This window comes from Balaenoptera acutorostrata, chromosome 2 (genome assembly GCF_949987535.1).
Source record: "Balaenoptera acutorostrata chromosome 2, mBalAcu1.1, whole genome shotgun sequence".
NCBI classification, from domain to species: domain Eukaryota; kingdom Metazoa; phylum Chordata; class Mammalia; order Artiodactyla; family Balaenopteridae; genus Balaenoptera; species Balaenoptera acutorostrata.
In genome coordinates, this window is record NC_080065.1 from 80,964,892 (window position 1) to 80,992,605 (window position 27,714).

At 39.9% G+C, this 27,714-nt stretch overlaps 1 protein-coding gene across 3 annotated transcripts in view; it reads left to right on the top strand.

Annotated features, from left to right (window-relative positions):
* Nucleotides 1–27,714, top strand: part of RHOBTB3 (Rho related BTB domain containing 3) — an 85,944-nt gene that overhangs the window by 37,132 nt on the left and 21,098 nt on the right. The window contains exons 9-12 of one of the 3 annotated variants that reach the window (XM_028162669.2): nt 2,322–2,495; nt 5,740–5,906; nt 9,925–10,021; nt 15,223–18,171. In XM_028162669.2, the coding sequence (XP_028018470.1) occupies nt 2,322–2,495; nt 5,740–5,906; nt 9,925–10,021; nt 15,223–15,338 (554 nt within the window). In that variant the 3' untranslated portion in view covers nt 15,339–18,171. Of the gene's footprint in view, nt 1–2,321; nt 2,496–5,739; nt 5,907–9,924; nt 10,022–11,673; nt 15,203–15,222; nt 18,172–27,714 lie in introns of those variants that run through there. The other 2 variants (XM_057540178.1, XM_007197460.3) reach the window with 2 other exon arrangements.

The following is a 27,714-nucleotide window of genomic DNA, read 5'->3' on the forward strand; positions in this document are numbered from 1 at the left end:
TACTATATAAAAAAACAAAGATCCTTGATAATCTGTGCAAAGTTACTAGAAACTTGGGCTTTTAAATTTTGTTTCACTCTTAAAACTCTTTTCCTTAAAAAAAATTCTTCAAAAACAATAACAGTTAAATACTCCAAAGGAAAGTTACTTTAGGCCTTGACATTTTGAAAGGACATGTTTATCTCTTAGCTTGAAAATTGATGTTTTTTTCCCCCTAGTAATTCTTCAGCTCTATCCTATTGCTGTTGCATAAATAATCGTTACATTCTTTTCATTCAGCATGTTTTATACAGTGCTTATACATTTATGCAGTTCATATACAATGTTTAAAAATGTGACTATACTGAGGTATTGTATTACAGTTTCACAATAGAACAATTTATAACACCAAAACAGTAGTGAAAAGGTGAGAAACAGAAATGGATGTTTTCTTGGAGGTATAATGGTTTTTCAAACTACATTCGAAGCTTGAAATGGGCTTTGAAAATGCTTTAAGGTACTGACTGTTTTGTTTCTGGTTTTGTAACTCTGCTGTAACTACATTATCAATGGAAAATTTCTGTTAAAATTTCAAGGTTACCCAGCAAGCTTCGTTCCCATCTACTACTATCTACTAGGTATTTTCTTGCCAATCTTAAATCCCTCTGCTTAATCCAAATGATGGGTTATCTAGTTTGTTTAAGCCATACTTCTAATTTTCTTTTTCTTTTTTTCATGGTTCCCTATTTAAGATTTTAAGACTAAAGTTACAAGTCAAATAACATCGCCTGTTTGAATTTCTTTTCAATTGCCGTGTACAAATATATCCAGCATGCTTTAGTTATGGAAACTGGTTATCCCCGGAGATGGACACTGTAACCTTGAGGGCAGGTGACCTAAAGGCAAAGAGGCAGAGAGGAAGGGGAAGGGGCTGAGAGGGGAGGCTGCCTGCTCATAGGTGTGAGGACCTGGGAAGAGAGCTCCTTTGGCTTCTCCCTGCGCCCTCCTGGGGGAGGTGCGCCTGTGTGGGTGACAGTACCAAGCAGGGAGCTCAGAACTGGCACTGTCCGGCATTGCGTATGGATCCTGAGGGGTTATTGGCTTTGGAGAAAGTCACTGGGTTTACGTGGAACTTTTTTCTCCTTTTTCTGAGCCAGAAGATGTTTTGCGTGGATTTCAAGAGGATGAAGAACAGTAACTGTAAATATTTTGGAGAAGAATATATGTCCCTGAGAAGTATGAGATTTAGGGGCTGCCAGGTGAAGACTCTTGGGCAGAGCAGAGTGGTCTGGCTCATAGTGTTACTTTCTGGAAAGGCACAGTTTTGTCACTTACACTGGCGGTGGTGTCTTCCACCAAACTAAAAGCTTGGCTACTCCAAAGCAGGGTAGCTCCGTGTTTCTCATCTTTGTACCAAACACGGTGATTGGCACATGGTGGATGCTTGGTGATGATCTGTTGATCTGATCTAGACTGAACTGAGGGCTCACTATGGGTTCGTGGTTTCCTAAGGTGGTGGGAGTGGTAGGAACTGCTTCTTCACCTGTGAGCCCTGGGCCACATGCGTCCCATCTGGCATTGCCTTGGTGCGGTGGCGCAGTAGCTGGAGAGCTTAGCAAGCTTTCACTGGAGAGTCGGTTTAGTTTAATGAGCTTCAGTGAGGGGTGTAGACTGAGGGGCCTTTAAAATTGAAAGCCGCTCTGGCGCTCCCACAAGCAGGCAGGCGTTGTTCATTTAGGAAAGAGTTTCCCTGTGGAGGTCGTACGACAGGGAGGAAGCAGGGGACTAGGTCATCCCCATCCACGTCACCCATAAAGTCTGAAATGCTCCCCTTGGCCCCAGAAGAGATTCCCTTGCCATTCCTTCTGTGATCTATGGACTACTTAGGCTAAGGATGGTTTACTGTTTCTGATTCAGGGAAGCCCAGCCAGGACTGTACTGTGAGTAATGGTTGTGTTTTCTTCTGAGACACATGGGCAGGGGAGGGTGGTGGTGTCTCAAGCCAATTGCAAAGAATAGATGTTTCATGATAAAAAGACATTAAGCAAAATATTGCATTTCAGTGTTTCTGTCTTCAGGAAATAAAAACTAAGTAACAAATAATTGCCTGACTTGCAAATTGTTGGTTTCAACGTCAGCTTTTGAACTCTTAATTTTTCAATTTATTTTAGAACTACAAAGTCTCCAAAGTTTAATACAGGTTATCACCTCCACATCTGGTTTCTGAATATCAGCTTAGCCGTGCCTACTGCAATACCATTCTAATTAGAAGGAAAATTGCTAGAACAATAACTCTGCAGGTTTATCTCCCTTAGCTTTGTTTCCCTGTCTAACCGTTACAGGTACGACGGTACCAGCCCACAGGGCCGTCCTGGTGGCCCGGTGTGAAGTGATGGCAGCCATGTTTAACGGGAATTACATGGAAGCAAAGAGTGTTCTGATTCCAGTTTATGGTGTTTCCAAAGAGACTTTCTTGTCATTCTTAGAATACCTATACACAGACTCCTGTTGCCCAGGTGAGCCATTATGAATGTTAGCTAGAATCTCATAACTCTTTCTTTCCTGATAACCCATTTTGAGAAATTGCTTTCTGTGAAATCTCTTTTCGTTTAAGGTGTATGAGAGTTGACGTCATGGAATGTGCTAATAAGCAGGTGGAGGTGATCTGGGGACAACAGTGAACTTTCAGTCAGTTCACGTGGAAGAGCAGAGACTGGGTTCCTCTTCTGGGCGCTCAGACCCTGGGATAAGTTCACATGTCCCAGCCAGCACCAACAGCGTGCTGATCACTGTAGGCACCCCCCTGGAAATGGAGGTGTCTTGTGGTACCCAGTGGCTACTTCACTTCTACACACCGGAGCAGAGAGCGCCTTAGAACACTGTCCCTTTCATGAGGAGAAAAGGGCTGGGCAGCTGCTGTTATGGCTCTGACTTCTGTTTGAGGCACTTTAAGGAATTTCAGTATTCTGAGACTCCTTTGGTCATCTCTCTGGCCCAGAGGATGGGCTTTTTCTGACTTTTATTTAAAAACTTAAAAAGTCTGACTTTTCCTGACTTCTCCTAGAGTCAGACTCCTAAAGCTGACTTATCCAAAAACTTTTCCTAAATGGTTTAGAATGCCCAGTGGACTGTAGGATTTATTTTCCTACTCACCATTAACTAGGAACTGTCTATGGCGGCTTCATGTTGCAACAGACCTTGCAGGTTTCCTGTAGCTGGAGGCACTTTGGAGAAATTGTAGAATCCTTTCAACAGGCCTGGAGCCTTGGGATGCAGGCGTGGAAGCCCATTTTAATTAGTCTTTGTCCTTTCGCCACCAGATGGCTCCCACCACAAACACAACTAGAATAAGCCCGTGGTGGCTTAGTCCAGGAGCCTGAGACCTTGGTTACAGAACCTGGCCAAGAAACTACACATTTCAGACCATACCTCTCTTCAGGTTTACTGCTTTAATTTTAGATTTGGAAGACTTCCAATGTTCGTTATTGAAATCTCCTAAGTTTTAAACAAGTCATGAGCCCTCTAGTGAAAAGTTTTAGAAGTTCCAGAACAGAACATTCTTTTAATTGAATTAATTATGGTCTTGCAGCTTTCTATAGAGTATTTTGGAGCCAGTTACAAAACCAGTGTTAAAGACTGGCTTATCATTTCTGTTTAATAAAAATGAAATCATTGGACTTCCCTGGTGGCGTGGTGGTTAAGAATCCGCCTGCCAATGCAGGGGACACGGGTTCGAGCCCTGGTCCAGGAAGATCCCACGTGCCGCAGAGCAGCTAAGCCCGTGCGCCACAACTACTGAACCTGCGCTCTAGAGCCCGCGAGCCACAACTACTGAAGTCTGCGTGCTCTAGGACCCACGTGCCACAACTACTGAGCCTGCGTGCTGCAACTGCTGAAGCCCACGTGCCTAGAGCCTGTGCTCTGCAACAAGAGAAGCCGCCGCAATGAGAAGACCGCGCACCACAATGAAGGGTAGCCCCCGCTCGCCGCAACTAGAGAAAACCTGCACACAGTGACGAAGAGCCAACGCAGCCAAAAAAAAAAAAAGACATCATTGATTCTTATCAGAACGTGTGTTATTGTGTATTTTATTATTTCAGTATTGGCAAATTTATATATTAAATTTAAAAATTTGACCAGTTTTGAAATAATAAGAAAATTTGGTTTCTTAATCATCCTCTCACTAGAGTAATTGAAGCTTTGGATTTTAAGTTTTATCTTACTAATTAGAAAAAATGCTCAGAAAAGCAATAATAACTATAAGACAAAACACTTTAAAAATTGGTAAAAGGTGAAGGTGTGTGTGTGGGAGGGAAATGAGTCAAAATGAATAATCAAAAAATTAAGCTGGATACTGGAAAATTTGCATTGGGAAAATTGCAGAAAGAAAAATAATCTATTCATTATGATAAATAGTTATCATACACACTCTTCTTGGTTCCTAGCTACAAAGAATGTAAGGAGTTTAAAGAGGGACAAGAAAGAATTACAGAGAAGTGTTAAAAAAACAAACAAAAAAACCTTGGTGACTGCCAGAGGTTGAGGGAAAGGGGAAGTGGGGAGTTAGTGCTTAATGAGTGCAGAGTTTCAGTTGGGGAAGAAGAAAAAGGTTTTGGAGAAGGTAGTCGTGATGGTTACACAACAACGTGAATGTACTTAATGCCACTAAACTTTACACTTAAAACTGATTAACGCTAGGGACTTCCCTGGTGGTGCACTGGTAAAGAATCCACCTTCCAATGCAGGGGACGCAGCTTGGATCCCTGGTCGGGGAACTAAGATCCCACGTGCTGCGGGGCAACTAAACCCCGCGCCTCAACTAGAGAGCTTGCGTGCTGCAAACTACAGGGCCCACGTGCCTGGAGCCTGTGCGCCACAACTAGAGAGAGAGAACCCACACGTTACCACTAGAGAGAAGCCTGCGCACCACAACAAAAGATCCCGCATGCCGCAACAAAGACCCGATGCAGCCAAAAAATAAATTAAAAAAAAAAAAAAGATTAATGGTAAATTTTATGTTATGTTTATTTTACCACAATAAAAACAAAACAAACAAACCTGGGGACTAAAGCCAGAAGAAGAAAAATTGCAAGGATTTAGTATAGCTAGCAGACAGAATTACCCAGTAGCCCTGGAGTTGATTATTAAGGGCAATTGTAGAATCTCTTTCTCTGGAGAATTAAAAACAACAACAGATTCACTTCTGTGTGTGAAGGCTTGAATAAATTCCTTTTAAACTACATTTTTTTTTTTAAACTTTTTTTTGGGTTTGTTTATTTATTTGTTTGTTTATTTATTTATGGCTGTGTTGGGTCTTCGTTTCTGTGCAAGGGCTTTCTCTAGTTGTGGCAAGTGGGGGCCATTCTTCATCGCGCTGCGCGGGCCTCTCATTATCGCGGCCTCTCTTATTGAGGAGCACAGGCTCCAGACGCGCAGGCTCAGTAATTGTGGCTCACGGGCCTAGTTGCTCCGCGGCATGTGGGGTCTTCCCAGACCAGGGCTCGAACCCGTGTCCCCTGCATTGGCAGGCAGATTCTCAACCACTGCGCCACCAGGGAAGCCCCAATAAATTCCTTTTAAAATGGAGTAATAGTTTAGATTGCTGACTTACCCCTTCAAGGCTTTTTTAGGCATTCTATTCTACATTGGATGATATAGTCAGCATTTTTTGGTTTTTGTTTTTTTGTAGTTGTTTTGTTTTTACGTCATAAAAGAAATGGTTTTATGGTCCATTTTCTCTTATTTCCCTTCTTGCATCAGCTGGCATTTTCCAGGCGATGTGTCTCCTGATCTGTGCAGAAATGTACCAAGTGTCCAGGCTGCAGCACATCTGTGAGCTGTTCATCATTACACAGCTGCAAAGTATGCCAAGCCGGGAACTGGCATCTATGAACCTCGATATAGTCGACCTGCTCAAAAAAGCCAAGGTAATTGGCCCTATGTGTCTGGTTGTTTGATTTTTTTAAAAATACTACAAAAATTATATTACTTCACTCATTTTTTCTGTTCATTAAGAGATATATTAGTGCTTGTCTTACTTTGGAAATTTGGCTAAATGAAGTAAATGTGCCCGCACAACAATTTCTGCAGCTAGATAATTTTGAAGCATAGTGTTTTTGAGCAATCCCTTTCTAAGGAGGTAGGATTTGCCAGTACAGAATTTTTTCAACTGAATGGTGGCCCTTATTAGCGTCAGTTGAGTGTGGTGCTGTATTATTTTGTATAGGCATTATAGAAAACAGAATTTACATTGAATTTCCCTCAGATGATCACATCTTAGGGTTCCTGAATGGAAAATGACAGGATTGGTCCATACATACTGATAGAGATGGTTACGCAGAACTCATTTATTTGTTCGTTTGTTCATTCCTTCGTTCATTCATTCACTTCACGAGCATGTTTTACAGTTCTGGTTGTTTGTAGGAGGTATTGGTGTACTTCATCAATTCTTTCAAACACCTTTTGTTGAAATGTCTCATTGTACGAGGAGTTATCCTACCATTCCATCGCCTGCCCTAAGACAGTTGTAGGGCTGCAGCAGTCATGGCACAGTGATGGGTACTGAACTTGCATTAAGCTGAACCTTCTAAGTCTTTTTCATAGGAATATATCTGATCCATTGTTACAGACAATCAGGACTTTGTAAAATATTATCTGGCGTACAACATATTGACTGTCCCTATGAACTTTGACATCCAGAATTAGGAAAATATGACAAATTTGTCTTCACCCAAGTTGCTAAAATAGAGCCACGTAATGGGGCAAAGGACTGACTCTGTGACAGCTAAAAGCTTGCCTCCACGCTGAGATGAATTTATTAATCAATATGTCTATTGCTCAGAATGGAAGGGAATTCATTTAAAGCACCTAGGTCTTCTCTTATTATCTCCATAACTATTTTGGAGTTCATTTCTCTCATAATCAAGTCTTCAGATCATATGTATTTAATGTTAGGGAAAAAAAAATTTTTTTAAATGAGTAACCTTAATCTCTCTTTGTAATATAATTACATTGAGCTTGGGATTAATAGCTATTCTCTAGATTTAAAAATTCTTTTTATTTTCTTAACCACGGCACCACCAGGGAAGTCCCTCCTGCATTTTTGATGTATCATTTTTGTACATTCTAACAAGTCTGTCATACTTTTAAGAAATGGGCACAAGCTTTTCTTTCCTTATCTTGTAGTATCCTTTTACATAGTTCCCGCATAAGAGAACTTCCTACTTGGTTGCACTGATTTCTTTAAGTGCCCCCCCCAAACACACACGTGCACACACAATTCCTCATTAGCGTCATTTATGATTGTATTGTCAGAAATTCTTCCTGACCTGTATTCCCTGAATGTGTGGTTTCTATGTGATTATCCTTCTTTCTCCCTTTGAATTTTAAAAGTCTGAGATACCAGCTTTTCTTGAATTTTACTATTTGTTTCTGAAGACTTTTCTGTTTGCTAAGATTAAGCCTACCTTTACCGGTTTTCCTTTAGTCTATTCCTGGTGGTCCCTAATTTGCCAATTATGAATCACAGAAACAGGATAATTTTCTCCCTGTTTGAAGTTCTTAGGTTGAGGTTCAACTTCGCCAGCCAGTTCATCTGTTGGTCAAACTTTAGTTAACCTTTCCCTCATTGCTTCTGACTTCTAGGAGGTGAAATTGTCTTTTGGCAGAATTAGATTTCCAGTAGCTCTCTGAATAATTGAAATTTCCAATTCCTCTATCATCTCTGCCAGTTTTGTACTGTGTATCAGGAAAGCATCATTCATACTTTTGATACAAATAAGCAGTTTTGATACAGATGAACTGGAACTCTCCTTTAACCTCTCTCAGTTCTTTACCATGATTCTACCTTCAGGTTCATATGTTTCCATCAAGTTGAAATCTTAACATGCAACAGAGGCTTTTTTCCCTTAATCGGATCAGTTCCTTTGGATTGAGGTAGAGATTTCCTTATTCCTCCTCCCCTTTAAACCTTATCTTGGCAAACTTTGGTGATTCCTGTGAAGTCCTGTTTACTCTCATATTAAAGTTTTAAACTCAAATTCTTGCTTATAACCTGTGCATTTAATATTTGGCTTCTTCAGGCCACCAGTTTTGTTTCTGACCTTTTCCTTGTGAGTTTTGGGGTACTTTTTCCACCATTATTATTCTTCACAGGGCTGTTAAATGCTGTAGCATTTGGTTTATGGTATTTTTTAAAATTTCTTTTTAAAATTCTGTTGTTTATTTCAGTTTAAACTGTCTTCTCAAGTCAGCACATATTCTTCCAAAAATGTAGTTTTTCCAGTGGGATGCATTCCATCTCTTGCCAAGAGCCCACAATTATGAAATCTTAAATCTTATTCAAAAATAAAATTCTGCATTTGAACCATGTTTTTATAGCCAGCTATTCATTTCTGTGGTCTCCCTCTCTTTCGAAGTCACAGCCCTTAGGCAGCGTTCTGAACGTCTGTTGGTAGGTTTTCTCCTCTGGGTTAACCATCTAGTAGTGCTGGTGGCTTCTGTTAAAATAGCTCCACATTCTTGCTCTGTTCCCTTGAGATCACTCATATTCATCTGCTAAAACATAAAGTGAAGAAAGATTGTTAATATGTGATGTGGTATTAGATGAACCATGAAGTCTCTTACAATTCAAAAATTCTGAGTTTGTATAATTAAGATCAGAGGGACCTGTGAATTTACATGTAAAATATTCACACATTGTAACTTTTAAAAAGAGTGATACTTGAGTTTCATTCTTAAGATTTGAGATTACAAATCTGTCTTTAATTTAGCATTACTTATTGCTTATATACTATTTTTGAGTGTCCTTAAAAGAGCTATATTTAGCCTAAAGGTGGAAGCAACCTAAATGTCCATCAACAGATGAATGAATAAACAAAATGTGGTATATACATACAATGGAATATTACTCAGCCTTAAAAAGGAATGGAATTTTAATGCACGCTGCAGCATGAATGAACCTTATGCTAAGTAAAATAAGCCAGTCAGAAAAAGGACAAACATTGTATAATTTTGTATAACTTGTATAACTTATATGAGGTACCTGGAATAGCCAAATTCATAGAAAATAGAATAGTGGTTACCAGAGCCTGGGAGTAGGAGGAAAGGGGAGTTATTGTTTAACTGTACACGTAAAGATGGTTAAAATGGTAAGTTTTATGTTATGTATATTTTACCACAGTAATAATAAAAGAACTATACTCATGTTCCTAAGTTGCCTGCCAGCATGCTACTGTAATCTGAATTGCGTGGTTAGATGGATTAGTGAGTGTCACTGGGTTGGCACCGAGGTAATGATGTCATGGCCAAGTTTCTGAGTTTCCCTTCCATTAGCTTTTGGAATTCAGGATGATAAATGTGCTGGAAATCCTGCTCAGTGTAACAGTACATCCCAGTTAAAAGCAGTTATTCAGACATAACCTTCTCATAGAAATAATTACATGTGGAAACCCATACCCTTAGATTGATGACATTTCCTCCTCAAAATATTCTTTGGTTTTCTCTGCAGGTGAATTTGTTGAGATATTGCCAGATGTATACCTTTGCTAACCATAATCTTCTCTCTGCTACACAGATATAAGTCCAGTTAGTGAAGGCCATGACCTTAGATGAAAAGCTTAAATGGAAGTCCTCAAGAACCTCTAGTAGTCTTTGTTACCCACAGATGCAACCATGAATCTGCTTAAAGACATTCAGCCACTATGGCAGCCGTAGCTTGTTCTTCATTTGATTTGGTTTCTTCATTGATGTGATTTTATTATTATTCGTTAATAATGCTCCCTTTTCCTTTCTGCTGTCAGAGTAGACTGAAGGCTGAATCATATACAGACACATTAAACGTGGAATTGGGCCCTCCGTGAGTTCTCCTGGACCATTCTCTCGATCTAATCATCATGTTGATGGTCATTATGTACAATATTGTTTCACTTTCCATTTTTCTTGCAGTTTCACCACTCTGATTGCCTCTCAACCTGGCTGCTTCATTTCATTGCCACTAACTACCTCATCTTCAGTCAGAAGCCTGAATTTCAGGATCTTTCAGGTAGATTGTTAATTAATGTTTTTGGAATGAAAAACCTTTACGTTCTTTGTTCTTGGATTTGAGACATAATTTATAGGAATAGTAGTTTTTAAAAATAAAAAGTCAGTGTAAGACATTCCTTTTAAGTATGCAGTGTGGTAATTGAGGACACTTATAGTAACCAGTGTTTCATAAGAAGCTTAACCTGTGTTACACAAGAAGTTTTCTAATGATTGTTTCATAGCTCTCATCCATTTTTAAGTGCATTTTTTTCTGAAGTAGAGAGAGAAGGGGGCCTCACATGACATTTGGTTGTGATAAATGAGATTTGGTTTTAAACACCTAAGTGAGAAGCAAAATGTAAATAGTACAGCTTTTTAAATTTTCTTCTTAAAAAGAAAAAATTACCTCTAGTATATAGTTCTGTTGTACTGGTATCTCCTGTCTCTACAGGAGTCCATTATATCATTCGACAATAACAATTTTTTATTGATCAAAGAGTGGTGCAAAATTTACTGAGCAGAGAGTATACTTAATGTGATTTTTTAAGGTAAATTATAAAGATTAAAACCAATCAAAGGGTGAGCTTCTGAGTGCTGCATAAGATGAAAGAGAATGAAAATAGAAGAGTCATCAAAGTAGACAGTTTAGATACAATGGTTTGCTTATGTTATTGCCTAGAATAGACCCAAGGAATAATCAAGATAAAGGGAGAAGGAAATTAAAGATCTCCTAGTCAGGTAGTTTCAAACTCTAAGTGGAGAAACCTCCTTGGCGATGATGCCCGCAGTTCTTGTGAGGTGGGGGCAGAGAGCGGGGTGGGTGGCGCAGAAGAGGGAGAGGGGAGGAGAGGCTGCGCTTGCTGTTCTTGGACTCCTCCCTCCCACCTTCATCCAGAGGGGTTCCACTTTGCTCTGCTGAGATCTTAGAATTCTGTGTAAAATTTTGCTTGTAAAAGAGAATCTGCTGCTAGAAGAGGTGAGCATCTCTGGTTTCATTCAGCTGTTCATTGCATATTTAAGGAAACCAAGAAACAGACAGTCAGTTTTTGGCAGATGTATTCAGCCAGTCAACAAACATTGTATGCCTATTGGGAGGCTGTTTACATAGAATTTAACTATTAGTGCAGAAGAGTAACATAATAAATCATAGCAGGACAATAGATACTTATTAACCATTTACTTTGTGCAAGAAACAAAGTTCATTCATAAACATAAGGCATACTTCCCCTTGCTGTTAGTTAGTAGGGGCATTCTTACACAGTTATTCTTTAAGGAGGCAATTAAAAATGAAATAAATGAACATTTTGATTTTAGGACCGCCTTTATTATGCCACCTGAGGTCACCTTCATTTGTAAAAGACGAGTCAGATGATTTTCTACTTACTATTTTGTGTAGATATGTGATACACATAGAGTACTATTACAACCTTGGGGGAAGGATGCTCTCTAAATCCTTTGAGTTATTAATCTTTATTTTATACTGATACTTATACAATTGCCTATGAAGTATGTTATGACCACCTGGCACAGTGAGAAGCAGGACTCCAGGGTGTAAGTTGAGAAGGCAGGGTAAGAAAATGAGGCTGTGTCAGTGATCGTCTTATGTTCCTTTGATGGGAATTAAAACAGTTTCCTGAGTGCTCTGATTTAGCGGTGCTTGTTCATGTCCAGGACCTGCTGTGATGTGTCCTTTTGGGCAGAGAAAAAGAAAGCCCCTGTGGATAAGGGAGAATTTGATAATCTGTATCAGCAGTCATAAACTGGCAGTCTGGGCTTCCCTGGTGGCGCAGTGGTTGAGAATCTGCCTGCCAATGCAGGGCACACGGGTTCGAGCCCTGGTCTGGGAAGATCCCACATGCCGCGGAGCAACTGGGCCCGTGAGCCACAATTACTGAGCCTGCGCGTCTGGAGCCCGTGCTCCGCAACAAGAGAGGCCGCCATAGTGAGAGGCCCGCGCACCGCGATGAAGAGTGGCCCCCACTCGCCGCAACTAGAGAAATCCCTCGCACAGAAACGGAGACCCAACACAGCCAAAAATAAATAAATAAATTAATTAATTAATTAATTAAAAAACAAAAAAAACAAAAAAAAACTGGCAGTCTATGGGTTGAATGTAACTTGCTAAGGGATTTTATTTGGACCACATGGTATTATAATTTTTTTAGTGTCAATATTAAAAACGGTAACATGTCACATTTGGAAAATCCAAATTTCTGGCTTCTTTTGACAAAGTTGGAAGATCTGGCCTCTCTGGGCCCACCTTCCCACATGGCAACAGCCTGGAACTGAGCAGTGGCTACTCAGTCAAAGGCGCGTGTCCTCTCCATGGTGCCATCGTCTCCTCTCCTCCCTGTTGCCTGACTCTTGTCCTACCTCACGTGGTCACTTGAAATTGAAAAGGGTTCTTGTCACAGTCTCTTTACAGCTTCCTTGAAGAATTGCTCGTTTTCAACTTCAAAAATCATCAAATTATTATTGGAATTCTATGAAATGTTTTCCCTTAACTGGGAATTTTTCTTCTTTAGAGGCGTTTAGAAATTTAAAAGCGGGACTGGAAAAGATCTCAGGTTAATGTGGCACCGATACATCAGAACTCAGTGAAATAGTTCATTAAATCCTAGGCGTATTTTATACACTGGACTCTTATACGAAAACAAACAGCAATGCACAGGAATATGTTACCCTTGGCATTTATGGATTCGTTATTCTCACAGTTTAATTTATCTCAATATTATGTCATATATTATATGTTATGGAGTTTTTTGTCTCGTTTTGATTTTTGCTGGCTACCAGAGCTCATCTCTGACAAGTTTTCTCTGTTTTTTTTGCTTTTGTTTTTTCAATCTTAACTGAGGGAGCAGCCTTATGTCACCTTTGCTCCCTAATGAAACCTACAACTGATTTCCCTGGGCAGCTAGGTTGTTTCTTCTTATCCAGGCCCTGCAGCCTGGATCAAGACCTTGTTAATACAAATTATAATAGATGGGGTCAAACAGTAGATGGAGAAGTGGAAACTGACTTAGCAGAAGCAAACCTAAGTGCCCACAGAAGGGAATACTGATGAGAAACAAACTGATTCACCCAGCAGAATACTGTAAAGCCTTAGAAATTTGAGGTACCTGGTATTTCAGAAAGCAGGATGAGGCTTGGGGCTGAAAGCCATAGGATTAGTTGAATGCTTTTGCTACACTCCATCCCACCCAGGCAGGCAAGTGCTTCTCCCTCATCATCACAGGAGTTTGGAGGTTTATTCCTGGATAAGTTAAGCCAAAAAAGTTATAGAATCACGAACTCAGAGTATAGCTGAGATTGGGGCAAGGAGCTGGACTGAAAACATAGAGATCATATGAAAGTGTCACATTATGTAGTAACCCTCCAGCCTTCTTCCCATATCCAGGTTCTGGAATTCTGGCAGCTGGGTATTTGACTCCCACCTTGACTACCACTTTGACACTCATACTCTGGGCATGAAATTGAAGCATCCTTCCCTGACCTCACATAAAAAGCTGTAGGTGCAGTCATTTGAGAATTCTCTCAGTTAACCCAATGGATATCTGTTCAGTTGTGCTACAGTGTATTCCACCAGTCAGCAAGTCCTGCCCATGCCCAAAAGATTTCCAAACAGCTTTCTAGCATCTCACTCTTAAATATAAAGAGGCCAACTGAGGGTCAACAGATATTTGAGGCAGTGTCCAATGTGAAAGATGAATACCAAAAACAAAACAAAATGAATAAAAACAGAAGAGAAGGAACTTACAAGAACAAAGCGTAGAAGAAAACCTTAAAAAAAACCCTATAATTAATATCCTCAAAGAATAAGAGATATACATTCATAAAACAGGGATAGAATGTTATAAAAAAGAAACAATATTCATAGAGACAGAGTATATAGAATGGTGGTTGCTGGGACTTGGGGGAAGGGGAAACGGAGTTGTTTGATGGGTATAGAGTTTTAGTTTTGCAGGATGAAAAGAGTTCTGGAGATTGGTTGACAACAATGTGAATGTACTTAACACTAATGAACTATACACTTAAAAATAGTTAAGATGGAAAAACAAAAAAAAAATAGTTAAGATGGTAAATTTTATATTATGTGTATTTTACCATAATTTTAAAAAAACAATAAAAGAACAAGAAGTTGCTCTTGAAAATTAGGATAGCAAAAATGAAACCATAACAAAAAAACCAAACAACTAAATAAATAAAAGAGTAGAAAGATAAAGGTAAGGAAATCTAGAAAGTAGGACAAAAAGGATGAAGAGACAGAGAAAGGTTTTTTAAAAAAGTTGGAGGCTCAATGCAGGAGGTGAAGTATCTCAGTAATAAAAGTTAATACAAGAAGAAAAAAGAAAAACAATGCTGAGGAGGAAATTGTCAAAGAAATAATACAAGAAGTTATCCCAGTACTGAGGAACTGAATCAACAGATTAAAAGGCTCTGCTAAGTGCTCAGCTTAATGAATAACAAGGTCTATCACTGGGCCGTGCAGGAACACTGACTATAAATAGAAAAATCTAAACGTTTACAGAATAAAAAACCCCACAGATCACGTATCAGCGACCATGAATCTGAATGGTAGTAGAGTTCTTAACAGCCTTGGAAACTAGAAAGCAGTGGAGTACTGTCTTCAACATACTGAGGGGAAATTTTCAACCTAGAATTCCATACCAAACCAAATGATCTATTGGGTGTAAGGACAGATTAAAGACGTTTCATCACAAGCAAGGTCTCAAAAATACTTCTTATGCATACTCCGCTTCAGGAAGCTAATAAAAGTTGTGCTTCACCAAAACTAGAGAAAACAGAGCGAAGAAACTGGAGTCCAGGAGTGGAGGGATCCAATGCAAAAGCATGAAGCAGGCATAGAAGGCAAGAGGGCTCTGAAGAGAGGGGTCTCCAGGGCAACACCACCACCACCCCCATAGGAATGGCTAGATCCTCTGATAACTGTGGCCCTGTGGAAAACAGAATTGAGAGGACTTCAAAGAGTTTGGAAGGTTGAGTTAGCTACAAAGAAAACTAATTAAAGGAAGAAAACTAAAACAGTATATAATTGTGAATCACAGAATAACATAAATACTGATGACTGATTGAGGGGAGGGGAGGAAGTATACAGCAGAGCTTGGATCTCACCTATTACATAGGAAACCAATAGTTAATATCGAAACTTGATCCCAAATAAAATATATTCAATTAATATTCTTTTTCTGAAACTTTTAGTGGAAGAACGCAGTTTTGTTGAAAAGCACAGATGGCCATCAAATATGTACTTGAAGCAGCTTGCGGAATACAGGAAGTATATTCACTCCCGGAAATGTCGTTGCTTAGTAATGTAACCCTGGAGTTTTTAATATACACACACTTTTTCTTGTTATTATGAAGAATGGGGGTACTTCTAGGTTCTAGGAAAATTCCTGTGACTGCAACCAATATGGGAGTTAAAAAAAAAAATCACCATACAGCTTAATGTGCTTATTAGTTCTTATTGAAAAAAACTACTATTATGATCTTAAAAGGGAACAAAATATACCATAGGCTAAAATTAAGACTTCACCCGACTATATAAGGCTGTGTACAGCTATTTTTCCCTTTAAGATGCCCTATTGGTTTAGTGATATTAATACCCCTTCCATTTAAGAAATGTTTAAATTTTAAAAAAATCATGTAGGATTAATACAGAAATTTCATCATGTCTGAATAATTGCTCTATTAAAATAAGGGCCTTTTAAAGACCCAGTATGACTGTTTCTATAGTGAGAAATCTAGAAGACTGATCAGGCTGAGATCTTAGGAATAGAAATTTGCCTAGGATTTTGAAAGCGAAATGCCATTTCATTCCAAATCAATGGTAGTGTTTGAACCATAATGGAAAAAAAAATCTGTTTTTTATCTGAACAATCCAGCTGAGCCACCTTGTCTCTCCCCTGGGATTCTGATTAGGCAAGAAATCTATGGAGGACTGGCTTTGTGGCCATGTAACCTGTGTGCTTACACAAGGCCCCCTGCTTAGAAGGGCCCCATGCTTGGTTCAGTGCCCTGTGATCGCCATCTTAAAATTTGTAATAATGTTTGAAGAAGGGCCCTGCATTTTCACTCTGTACTGGGCCCCCCAGATTATGCATATCTCCTAGCAGGGTATGTTTTCTTGCTCAAACGTTATTATCTCTGAAAGCAGAAAAGAGGCACTGACATCAAGGAAAGAGAAGGAAGCTTGCTGAGGGAAGAGATCACATGGGGTTTCCCCCATGGGAAAGTCTGTACCACCCATGGCCTCCCTCCTCTGCCACCTCCGCTGGCAAGTGAGATATGCATTATGTTGGTTTCACTTTGTAACACTCACAATTCTGGCACTACACAGATGAATACTTTCTTGATCATTCTCTAAGACCAGGATGTTGGTAAAAGTGACTGATCAGTGTGACTTTAATATGCACTTATAAAAATGCTCATAGGAAAAGATGCTTTCTAGAGAATTTGCAATCAAAGGCTCAAGAGTTTTTCTTCTTTCAGTGTATTTACTAAGATTAGGATATCAGTGGCTTGAAGTGTGTGAATTCTTTCTGAGGACTGAAAGGGTATTTGATGAGGAATAGCATGAATCTTGTCCTTCAAGATTATCTAATAAGTTCAGAGAAAGGATATAAATCAAGACTTGTTACATGTAGAGAAAATGGTACTAAGATAGAGGACAAAATTCTAGTTTCTCTTGTATCACATGTCAACAGAAACAATTACATCAGAAGCTCACAAGCTGAGAGATGGAAAACCACATTACTTTGTTGTTAGCATCATTTTCATCTGTAATTCGGTATTGGAATATATTTTTCTTGTAATTTCCAGTGACTTTAGAATACACGTAGTTCTTCCGACTGTTCAAAGGTTTGATTAAACAGTTTTATACCATAGTATAGACACAATACTATACAGTTAGTCCTTGGATGTATACCAACACTGTCAGAGTAAAACAGTAAAAATCCCCTACAAATATCTTACAAGAAACCTGATTTTAATTGGATTGTGTTGATAAATATTACTGGAATGCAGTTTTTATTTTTTGTATTTAACTCACTTGAGCTAATCAACTATTGACAAATTCCACTTGACAAAGATTAGCATTGGAAAGAATAGATACTGTAGTAGATTTTTAGAAATTCATTCACATTTAAGGCCTTTTAAAATGCAGTGATAGCCTTTTGCTTTTCATAAGCATTTTCTTACCCCTGCATTAATTACAGCACTTAAAATTCTAAGTCAGTCTTAACTTTTAATCTAGGAAATTAAAAAATATAAGTTCTAAAGCAAAATATTTTCTTGAAAATACTATTTAGCATTTCAGTAGACCATAGATAGTTTCTAGGTTGTTGGACAAAAGTGGAAGTTGGGTTTGGGAGCTGGTGCTCTGTTGGTGCTGTGCATGTAGTTTTTATTATGAAAGTTCTTTGCCGCCTGTGAGTGACTCAAACACCCCGATGTCACAGCTCTCCTGGGCTAGTCAGAACAGTAATCAAATTAGACTAGACTCTTCAATACCTTTGAATTAACTCAATTTAAAATAACAAGAATTTTTTTTTAGAAAAAACCTTACAGACTATCTTGGAGAAATGAGTGCTCTTTTTGAGTTTTTCTAATTGAAAGATTATTTCTAGATGAATGTATGCTTTGTGCTGATCTCTGCTTCAATATATTTACCAATCATTTTAATTAGAGAAGATACTGTATGGTAGAACTAAGGCTTTTTCTTTCTGGGACAGGTTTTCACCTTATATAACCCTTGTATACTCCTGACTACTCTGTGTTCATATTGTAGAGAGTAGGCTTATAATATAGAAGGTTCAGTAACATAGCTGAAATTCACCCTTTCTAAGCCAGCACGGTGGCTTCATATGGGCAGAAGCAGAAAACTGAAGAATTGGATAAATTTGACTGCCAAGACAGCTGAACTTTTCAACTGTAGTTTTAAAAACTACAGTACACTGATATAGCTAATTAGACAAAACGTCCTCAAGAGTATTTTATTTAATTTAAGGCATCTGTTTAATTCAATCTTTAATAATTTTGCAAAGAAGGGTATGTGTGTATTTTAATATAGCCTGACCTGAATTTATATGTTTTTAGTTTTAGTATTTAACATTTTTGTAACAAATAAACCTTTTTTTAAAACAAGTTCAACACAGTGTCATGTAGTTATTTTTACCTTGTTGAATTGCTGAAGTTAACTTTGGGAATTCTGCCTTGTATTTCTCAAGCATAATTATGCTTCATGAAAACCACTATGCGTAAAATATTTAGAATGCTGTTGATATGTTAGATGTGTGTGATGAGATAAAGAAATTTATATTACCTTTAACAGCTGGTAGCAGAATTTCTCTTAACAAAAATAACTGCAATTATTTAGAAAAATGCTTTGATAATTATGTAGCCTAGAAATGAGCCCTTATAGGCTTTAGTGTTGGCTGGGGGCAAGACTTTTGAGAAATGGAGAAGCAACTTCACATAATAGAGGGTTGAGAATTTGGATCTTTCCAACAAAATGAAAAGGCAACCTACTGAATGGGAGAAAGTATTTCCAAGTCATATGTCTGGTAAAGTGTTAGTATCCAAAATATGTAAAGAACTCATACAACTCAACAGCAAAAAAACCAAATAATCCAAATAAAAATATGCAGAGGTTCTGAATAGACATTTTTCCAAAGAAGACATACAGATGGCCAAGAGGTACATGAAGAGATTCTCAAGACCATTAATTTTCAGAGAAATGCAAATCAAAATCACAATGAGGTATCACCTCCCACCTGTCAGAATGGCTATCATCAAAAATACAAGAAATAACAGGTGTTAGCGAGGATGTGGAGAAAAGGGAACCATTGTGCACTGTAGGTGGAGAGGTAAATTGGTGCAACCACTATGGAAAACAGTATGGAGGTTTCTCAAAAACTTAAAAATAGAACTACTATATGATCCAGCATTTCCACTTCTGGGTGTTTATCTGAAGAAGATGAAAATACTAACTCAAAAAGATATCTGTACTCCTGTGTTCATTGCAGCATTATTTACAATAGCCAAGATATGGGAACAACCTAAGTATCCATCAATGGATGAATGGGTAAAGAAAATGTGCTATATATATATGCACACAATGGCATATTATTCGGCCATAAAGTATAAAATCTTGCTATTTGTGACAGCATGGATGGACCTTGAAGACATTATGCTGAGTGAAAAAAGACAGAGAAAGACACATACCATATAATCTCACATATATATGGAATCTTAAACAAACTAAAACCCCCCAAAAAACTAAGCTCATAGATTTAGAGAACATATTGGTTCTCTAAGGCAAGGGATGGGGGGAGTGTGAAATGGGTGAAGGGGATCAAAAGATGCAAATTTCCACTTACAAAATTGGTCAGGAGGATATAATGTACAGCATGGTGACTATAGTTAATATTGCTATACTGTATATTTGGAAGCTAAGAGAATAGATTTTAAAAGTTCTCATCACAAGGAAAAAAATTTGTAACTATGTATGGCAATGGATTTTTTTTTTAACATCTTTATTGGAGTATAATTGCTTTACAGTGGTGTGTTAGTTTCTGCTTTATAACAAAGTGAATCAGCTATACATATACATATATCCCCATATCTCTTCCTTCTTGTGTCTCCCTCCCACACTCCCTATCCCACCCCTCTAGGTGGTCACAAAGCACCGAGCTGATCTCCCTGTGCTATGAGGCTGCTTCCCACTAGCTATCTATTTTACATGTGGTAGTGTATATATGTCCATGCCACTCTCTCACTTCATCCCAGCTTACCCTTCCCCCTCCCCGTGTCCTCAAGTCCGGCAGTGGATGTTAACTAGACTTTCTGTGGTGATCATTTTGCAGTATATGCAAATATCATTATGTTGTATACCTGAAACTAATATAATGTTATATGTCAATTATATCTCAATTTTTAAAAATTAGACCTTTCCAGGATGGAGGAGCCCAGGTAGGAGGGGGAGAGAGACCAGGCAGCCATAACCGGAGGATGGAATGTGTGCTATATAATACAACAACTCCTCCCTAGAAGTTTCCTAAATTGTCAGTTAAGTTTCCTAAACCCATAAAGGCCTCCACAGTTCCATTGGAATTCCGTTCCTAACACAAATCTGACCTGGGAACGTACCCTTCTAGAAAACTCCCATTGCTTATTAAGGAACCTCCACAGTCCTCACTGCCAGCAAGGCCTTTCCTAACCTAGCCCCATCTTTTCTGCCTTGACAAGTAGAACTGTCCATCCAGATGTCTGTGTACGTGCACACTTCATGCTCTTCCCATGGCTTGGGTTGTGTTGCCGTTTCCTGTCTACTTTGCAAACTCCAGCATATGCTGTAGAGTCCCACTTATATTATCGTACCTCTTTTGCTTTCCATGACTCTCCCAGGAAGAATTAGTTGCTTCTGCATGTGTCTTTCCTTAGCTCTTTATTCGTACCTTTCTTATGGCAGTTATTGCATTTTAGGTATTTACGTATTGGTGGGCTCTCTATGGTAATAACTTGAGGGCAGGTATCATGTCTTGATTTATCTTTGTGACCCAGATGGTTGGCTGAATGGGGAGTTGATGAACAGATAGACTGGAAGAGTGGTAGATCATTGAGGGGATGCAGAACATGTACAAAATGATCTTGGGGACACTCCTGCCTGGGAGTCTCCATTGGAGGTTAGTGTGGTGCTCCAAGGACAATGATGCTTCAAGGACAAAGGACGACCCTGCCTGAAAAAGTGTCAGTGTTACACCCAATACTGGACTCTTAATCGCCCTCCCCACCATGTTGCGATGGTTACAAAATTCCTGAGCCCACCTGGGCAACGGAACCTGTCCCAAATAAGGAAAGGCATCTGGCCTGTCCCACTCCCACCCTATAGAAGGAAGGTATATGTGCCTCGACCAATCAGTAAACGAAATTTTCACCTCAGACCATTCTTTTGTTTTCTGGCTATAAAAACTGATCAATAGCACATGTTTGGGCTCGACTCTCCCAGACTACTAGCAAGTTGGCCTGCTGTTCTGGCAGTGACTTTTCTCTCTAATAAATTCTATCTTCTTTACATTCTGCCTTGTGTCTGGAAATTCTTTTCCAACCCACGTTCAGACCACGACAGTTAGCAGTGAGATGGGCTGTGGGGGACAGAAAAGTTCCTGTTGTGCGTAACGAAGGGGAAACAACTCCAAAGTTACACATAATGTTTAACTGCATACAAATAATTTCCCTGGCATGCGCTGGCTGTGTTCTCAAAATCTTAATTGTCCTGCTCTACTGTCACAGCTTAATGTTCAGTAATGATCAGATTATTATGAGAGTATCTGAGATTCTCTTACATGTTCAGAGCAAAGAGCTCTCTTATTTACTCCTATTTAAGAAAATACAATTTAGTAGACACAATATATTACTTACTTTAAAAAATTAAGTGAAAAGGAGATGGGATCTCAGCCCCTCTTCGTCTGTTGGCAACTTGGACTGGAAAGTCCGCAGAACTCTTTAACTCAAAACACTAACCAAAACTGAACCAGTAACTTTTCCTTAAAGGCTGAGCTTAGTCCTTCATCCAGGACTTAGTGCTTATCTTGTTTTGTTCACATCCAAGCCAAATGGTGCATCCTTTTATCTTGTTTCTTCTTCCCCTAGTAACTGCATCACCACTAAAACACTTTTCTCTTAATACTTATAACTCCTGTTACTCCAGAGTTCCCAGTGGTTTAGTCTCTGATGTGTCATGTTCAAGCAGAACAGCCAAACATTATTTAAAAGGTTTCTCATTTTGTTTATATTTTAGTGTTGTCATTTTGTGATAGGTAATATATTTACCTGGCTCAAAATACTATAAAAAGTATACTTTGGGAAGAGAGTTCTTGCTCCCATCTCTGTCCCCCATCACCCCATTTCCCACATTCCCATAGGTGATCACCTTCATTTGTTTTTTATGCATCATTACAGTGTTTATTTATGGGAGTACAGGCAAAGGAAAATGCATAGTCTCATCTTTCTCCCTATGGTCAACAGAATAATGCCCTCCCTCCAACATCCACATCCTAATCCCCCAAACCTGTGAATGTTACCTTTCATGGCAAAAGGGATTTTGCAGGCATGATTTCGTTAAGACTCTGGATAAGGGAAGATTATCCTGAGTGGTCCATTTTGATCCCAAGGGCCCTTAAAAGAGGGAGGCAGTAGAGCAAGAGGAGAGGAGGCAACCGGGGATGAGAGATTTAAAGACGGTACCATTTGAAGATAGAGGAAGGGGTCATGAGTCAAGGGAGAAGGACTGCCTCTAAAGCTGGAAAAGGCAACGAACTGATGCCAAACCCTGGCCTCTGTGCACCGGCACCAAATTGAATCTCGGAGAGAGAGTTCTGGGTGAAGTAGAAGAGAATAGCTTTATTGCTTTGCCAGGCAAAGGGGGCCACAGTGGGCTAATACCCTCAAAACAGTGTGTCCCATCCCGGGGCAGGGTGGGGGTGGGTGGGTGGGGAGGGTGAGGGTTGTGAGGAGTCTTGTAGTCAAGGGGCGGGATTTCTGATAAGGATCAGGGTGCGTGCAGGGCCTGCATCCCTTCAATCTAGAGATCATCTGGCATCCGGTGGTCCCGTGATCTGTGGTTCTCAGGATATTGAACTGTGACCTTCTTTCTGGAATGAAGAATGCTTCATCGAATAGTTAACATCTTCCATTTGTTGGGTGGGGGTTTTAGTTCTGCAGAAGAGCTCAAAGGTACTGTTCTGTGTATCCCTTGAGGGGAACCAGGACCCTGCCCCAAGGCTACACTGTTGTTTCTTGACTGCTCCTCCCTTGTCTCTGCATTCTCTCACTTCCCTGATTAGCAACTGTTTGAAGCTGCCCTTTAGAACTCAGGAAAGGTCATAGAGGCTGAATGAAGCCTATTTCCTACAAACAGGAAATAGGGGACTAGAAAGACTTTCATGCCCTGAAGCCCCATTCGGTCCTGCCTGGTTTCAGAATTCTCCCTTCAGAGCCTACAGAAGGAAGGAACCCTGCTGACATCCTGACTTTAGCCCAGTCAGACTGATTTTGAACTTCTGACCCCCAAAACTATAAGACAATCAATCTGTATTGTTTTAAAACCATTAAGTTTATGATCATTTGTTAAAGCAGCAAAAGGAAACAAATATACCCCTTTTCTTATATAAAGATGACATGAATTATATCCTTTTTTCTCTTTAAGGAGGATTGGGTGGGACTCAATACCTTGAACATTAGTAATTCATGAAACCGGTTGTTCTCAAACTGTAGCTGTCATCAAATCACCTGAAGGGCTTTTTTTTTTTTTTTTTTTTTTGAAATTTCATATAATGTCTGAAACCTTTATACCTGAAGGGCTTTTAAAAACAGAACCTGGGACTTCCCTGGCGGTCCAGTGGTCAAGACTTCGCCTTCCAGTGGAGGGGGTGTGGGTTCGATCCCTGGTCGGGGAGCCAAGATCCCACATACCTCATGGCCAAGAACCCAAGACATAATACAGAAGCAATATTGTAACAAATTCAATAAAGACGGTCCACATTTTTTAAAAAGTTTAAATAAATAAAATAAAAACAGAACCCTGGACCCCAGCCCCAGAGTTCTGATTTTGTCAGTCTTGGTTGGGCCTTGAGAACCCACTAAACAATTCCATGTCTCTTGGGTCTGAAGCACCCAACTACTCCAGGGCTCCCTCCTCCATCAGTTTAACTTGACTTCTAGACCCATGTCCCTCCCTGTCTTCTTGATAGTTCTTCTGGCTCTTTCACCTTCCCTTCATTTTGCTAATTCTCCTTCATAAGAGTTTGACCAAAAGATCAGAGTTTCCTCCTGAGGCCTGGGCCTGTGGAGCAGTCAGGCGGAGCAGAGCTTCCCAGGATGATTTCTGCTGGTTGGGGAAGCGATGAGGGAGGTTTCAGGAGGTGGGGTCTCGACTCAGACTCTCTCAGAATCACACAGTAGGCCTGTAGGCCTCACCTCGCACTGCTGGTGACCTTCCAGTCGTCTGTCGAGCTTGGGATTTCTTTAGGCTTATGCTGAGTACTGGGCCTTTTACCCTGTTGTCCAACAGATGATACAGGGCTGGGAATTCTCAGTGAATTAATGTAAAATTAAATTCTGAAAGGACTTAGAAACAGCCCTATATGCACTTTTAAACAGGAAATCTGAGTCCATCAATCTTTTCTGTTTATAATGACAGATTTTACTACTATCTCAGAATCTACTTTTTTTCCTGAAAATTGTCTACCTTTTTATTATCTTCCAATTTAAAAAATATATATTCACCTTCCCTGTAAGAATTAGAAACAATATTGGAGCACAATCATAAATAAATAATGTTTTTTACTCTGGAGGGCCTCATAGGACAAAGTTTGGTTAAACCAGTTTTGTGAGCCCTGGGAATTCTTTTTATAGGCAGCAGGTGACCACTGTCCCCTCACACAGGCTTGCTTCCAACTTCTGAGTGCTTTTCTCTTCCTCCTCTTGAATGGAAGTATCTTGCTTTTGCCTGTACTTTAGTAAGTTTAAGGCTATTGAAAAATAACTACAAACTCCTCAGTTGCAGTTTTCATAAAATTAAAATTTATGTAGGCTATATTTTTTCCTAGAAATCTCTTGTCTAATTCTCTCCCCAGGGTCACCTGGGTAACTGGACACATCACTGTTCTTGGGTCTTATGGCCCCTTTGTTGGAAGAGGAGTAGGGTGGTTTTTCTAAATTTATAGTGACTTTCTCTGAGGAATGAATTGCCTCCGAGTAAATTAGGACATTTTGGTCTAGAGTAACTACATACCAAAGTCCTTGAGAGGCTATGGGTAAAACCCCTGGTAATAGGGTAGAAAGGCAGATTACAGTGCTGCAATGTCCAGGTACGGTTCACATGCTTTCCTTGACTTAGAAAGAAGAAGTTAGGATAATTTCCTTTGCAAGAATTCAAACGTAAAGTTGATCACTTAAAGTAGGTACCCACCACCACCACAACAACAAAAACAACACTTTCTCTTTCATATTCCTCACTATTTTTCATGGATATGGTAAGAAAGGCTGATCTTGTATGGGACCTTAGTATTAGTAGGCATCTGATTGTATTTTACTTCATTTTTATGTGTCTTTTATCACCATTTCCAAAACATAATAGTTGCTTCAGAAATGTCTGTTGAATGTAATGGGGCACAGTTGATGGAGAACCCAGCAGAGTTACTGGCCTCCAAGTTGACAGTGTTGACTGCTGTGGCCCAGGAGCCCCATTTCTGCTTAGGGACCAAGGGACTTGACCAGAGGTTTGGCCCCAGGGAGGGGCAGAGAAGTCACTCAAAACAGAAGCAGAGTGAGACCCCACTCTCAAGGGACTTCAAGGGCAGGGCCTTCGGGGGGGTGAGTGTGGAAGGACAGGAGACACCCGAGGGATAACTTCAGGAGACTTTGGGGCTCGTGTCCTGCAGGCAGAGATGTAATTGAGTGAAATTTCTGTTACTACTGTTTATAGCTGTTGTTATTAATTTCTGTTACTACTGTTTATACTGTTTATAAGCTGGGGAGGCTTGGGGAAATTGAAGTACTATTTATTATTTCAGCATTACTATTTATTGCCCTTTTACTAAGTGCCAGGCATTTTGCATATGTTATTTCCTCTTCAAAAAGATAACATATAGCACAGAAAAGTCGTCTGGTGAGGTGATTAAACACCAGTGGCGAAACCAGATTGCCCGGATTGACTCAGATCCCGGCTCCACCTCTTACTGTGTGACCTCAGATAGGTGAGGTAGGCTCTCTCTGGACTTTGCTCATTTATAAAATGGAGCTAATGGACGTAGCAAACTCGTAGGTTCACTGGGAGGAGTAAATGAGGTCATACGTGTAAAGGGCTGAAACCAGTGTCTCGTGCAGAGTTAGAGCTCTGTAAGGATTAGTATGATCACGTTGTCCCAGCAATCATGTGAGCAAGGTGCTCTGAGTATCTCCATTCTAGCATGAGCACAGTGAGTGACGGCCTAAGGCCACATAGTCAATAAGTGGCAGAGCTGGCAGAACTCATACCTGACTGCAAAGCCCACGTGCTCTACCAACTAGCAAACAGCCTTCATAGGCATCCCAAGAAAAATGTAAAATCATCCAGCTTAGGCGGGAATTGATGCTCCTTTTGAAGGTGTTGTAACACCGCTGGCTTTGTGCAATGTGGGAAAACAAATGGAGTCTGGACATGTCCTGGCTCCGAGGTCAAGGAGTCATGCAGGTCATTACTCCTCTTCCACCTTCATCCCCACCCTCCTCCCAGGACACTATTCCAAGGTCTAATCTGATCATGATTCTTCAAATGTTATGATGGGTTAACACACCACCCTGTGGTTAATATTTGAAGTTAAGTAACCTGAGACTGATGACTGGAAAACAAACAGCATATCCTGGTATGAAGTGTCAGAGAGGAAGGTAGCTGGTTTCAGGGCATGAACAGCCAGGGAATGAGGTTTCTCTGTTAGTCCTCTTTCCTTTTAATCAATTTTAATTTCATTAGTTAACTTAGTTACTTTTAATTCTCATAGGAAGAACCCAAGCTGGAGAGATTTGCTTAGCCACAGGCACACAGCTAGGAAATGGCCTAACCAGGATTTGAATTCTGTCCATGTGGCTTCTACACCAGGAAGATCTATACCTGGAGCAGCAATCTTGGGTTCTGGGGCCAGTTCCTCTAGGAAATGTGCAGCTTAACATGAACATTCTCTTGTTAAATAGTACAACTGAAATGGATGAATTACATAAGCTATAAAATATGCCTGAATAAAATTATTTTAAAAAGAAAGGAGGAAAGAGAAAGGGAAAAAGGAATAAAAGAAGGGAGGGAGGGAAGGAGGAAGGAAAAATATGAGTAGCTAGAAAAATGTTTTCTTACTGGTTTAATAAGTACTGTAAACCAGTGACCTGGGTTCAGTGAAGCCCCACAGAACTGGACAAAAACTGGAAAACTTTGTTTCTGGGTAAATGCTTTGCATATGCCCTTGTGAACTTCTTGCGAATTTATCTCCCCCGCCTTTCCACTTGCCCCTTCCCCACTGCGTATCACACCCACAGTACAGCCTTGGGACAAGAGAATTCTACACTGAATTCTCCATGAAGAGCAAGTATAAACACCTTTTTGTGCGTATGTTTGCTTTTGGTAAAGGCATGCTTGCTGCAATCCACAGAGTCCTAGGATCTCTGACTGACTGAAAGAGTTTTGTGTTAGGGATGCCATTTATACAGTTGCTGATGCTTAGGACTGTGTTGTTTACTAACACATCCCAGATGCTGATTTAGTACATCTGGAAGGGCTAAAGAGTTCGACTGGATTTAGGGCCTGGTTAGGCTCACCTGCTTATGCCCCTTTGTGACCCATTCCCACATCATCCCTTCAAGCTGGAGGTGCCCCTCAGGGGGGCTGTTTCCCTGCCATCTATCCTTTGTTGTCCTCTTCCTGTGTCTCAGCAAAGGGAGGGAGATGAAAGTGTGTATATGTGTGGGATTTGGTGAGAATAAGAGCATAGTTGTTGTTTTAATAGACTTTTTTAAAATAAATTTATTTATTTTATTTATTTTTGGCTGCGTTGGGTCTTCGTTGCTGCACGCGGGCTTTCTCTAGTTGCAGTGAGTGGGGGCTACTCTTCATTGTGGTGTGCGGGCTTCTCATTGCGGTGGCTTCTCTTGTTGCGGAGCACGGGC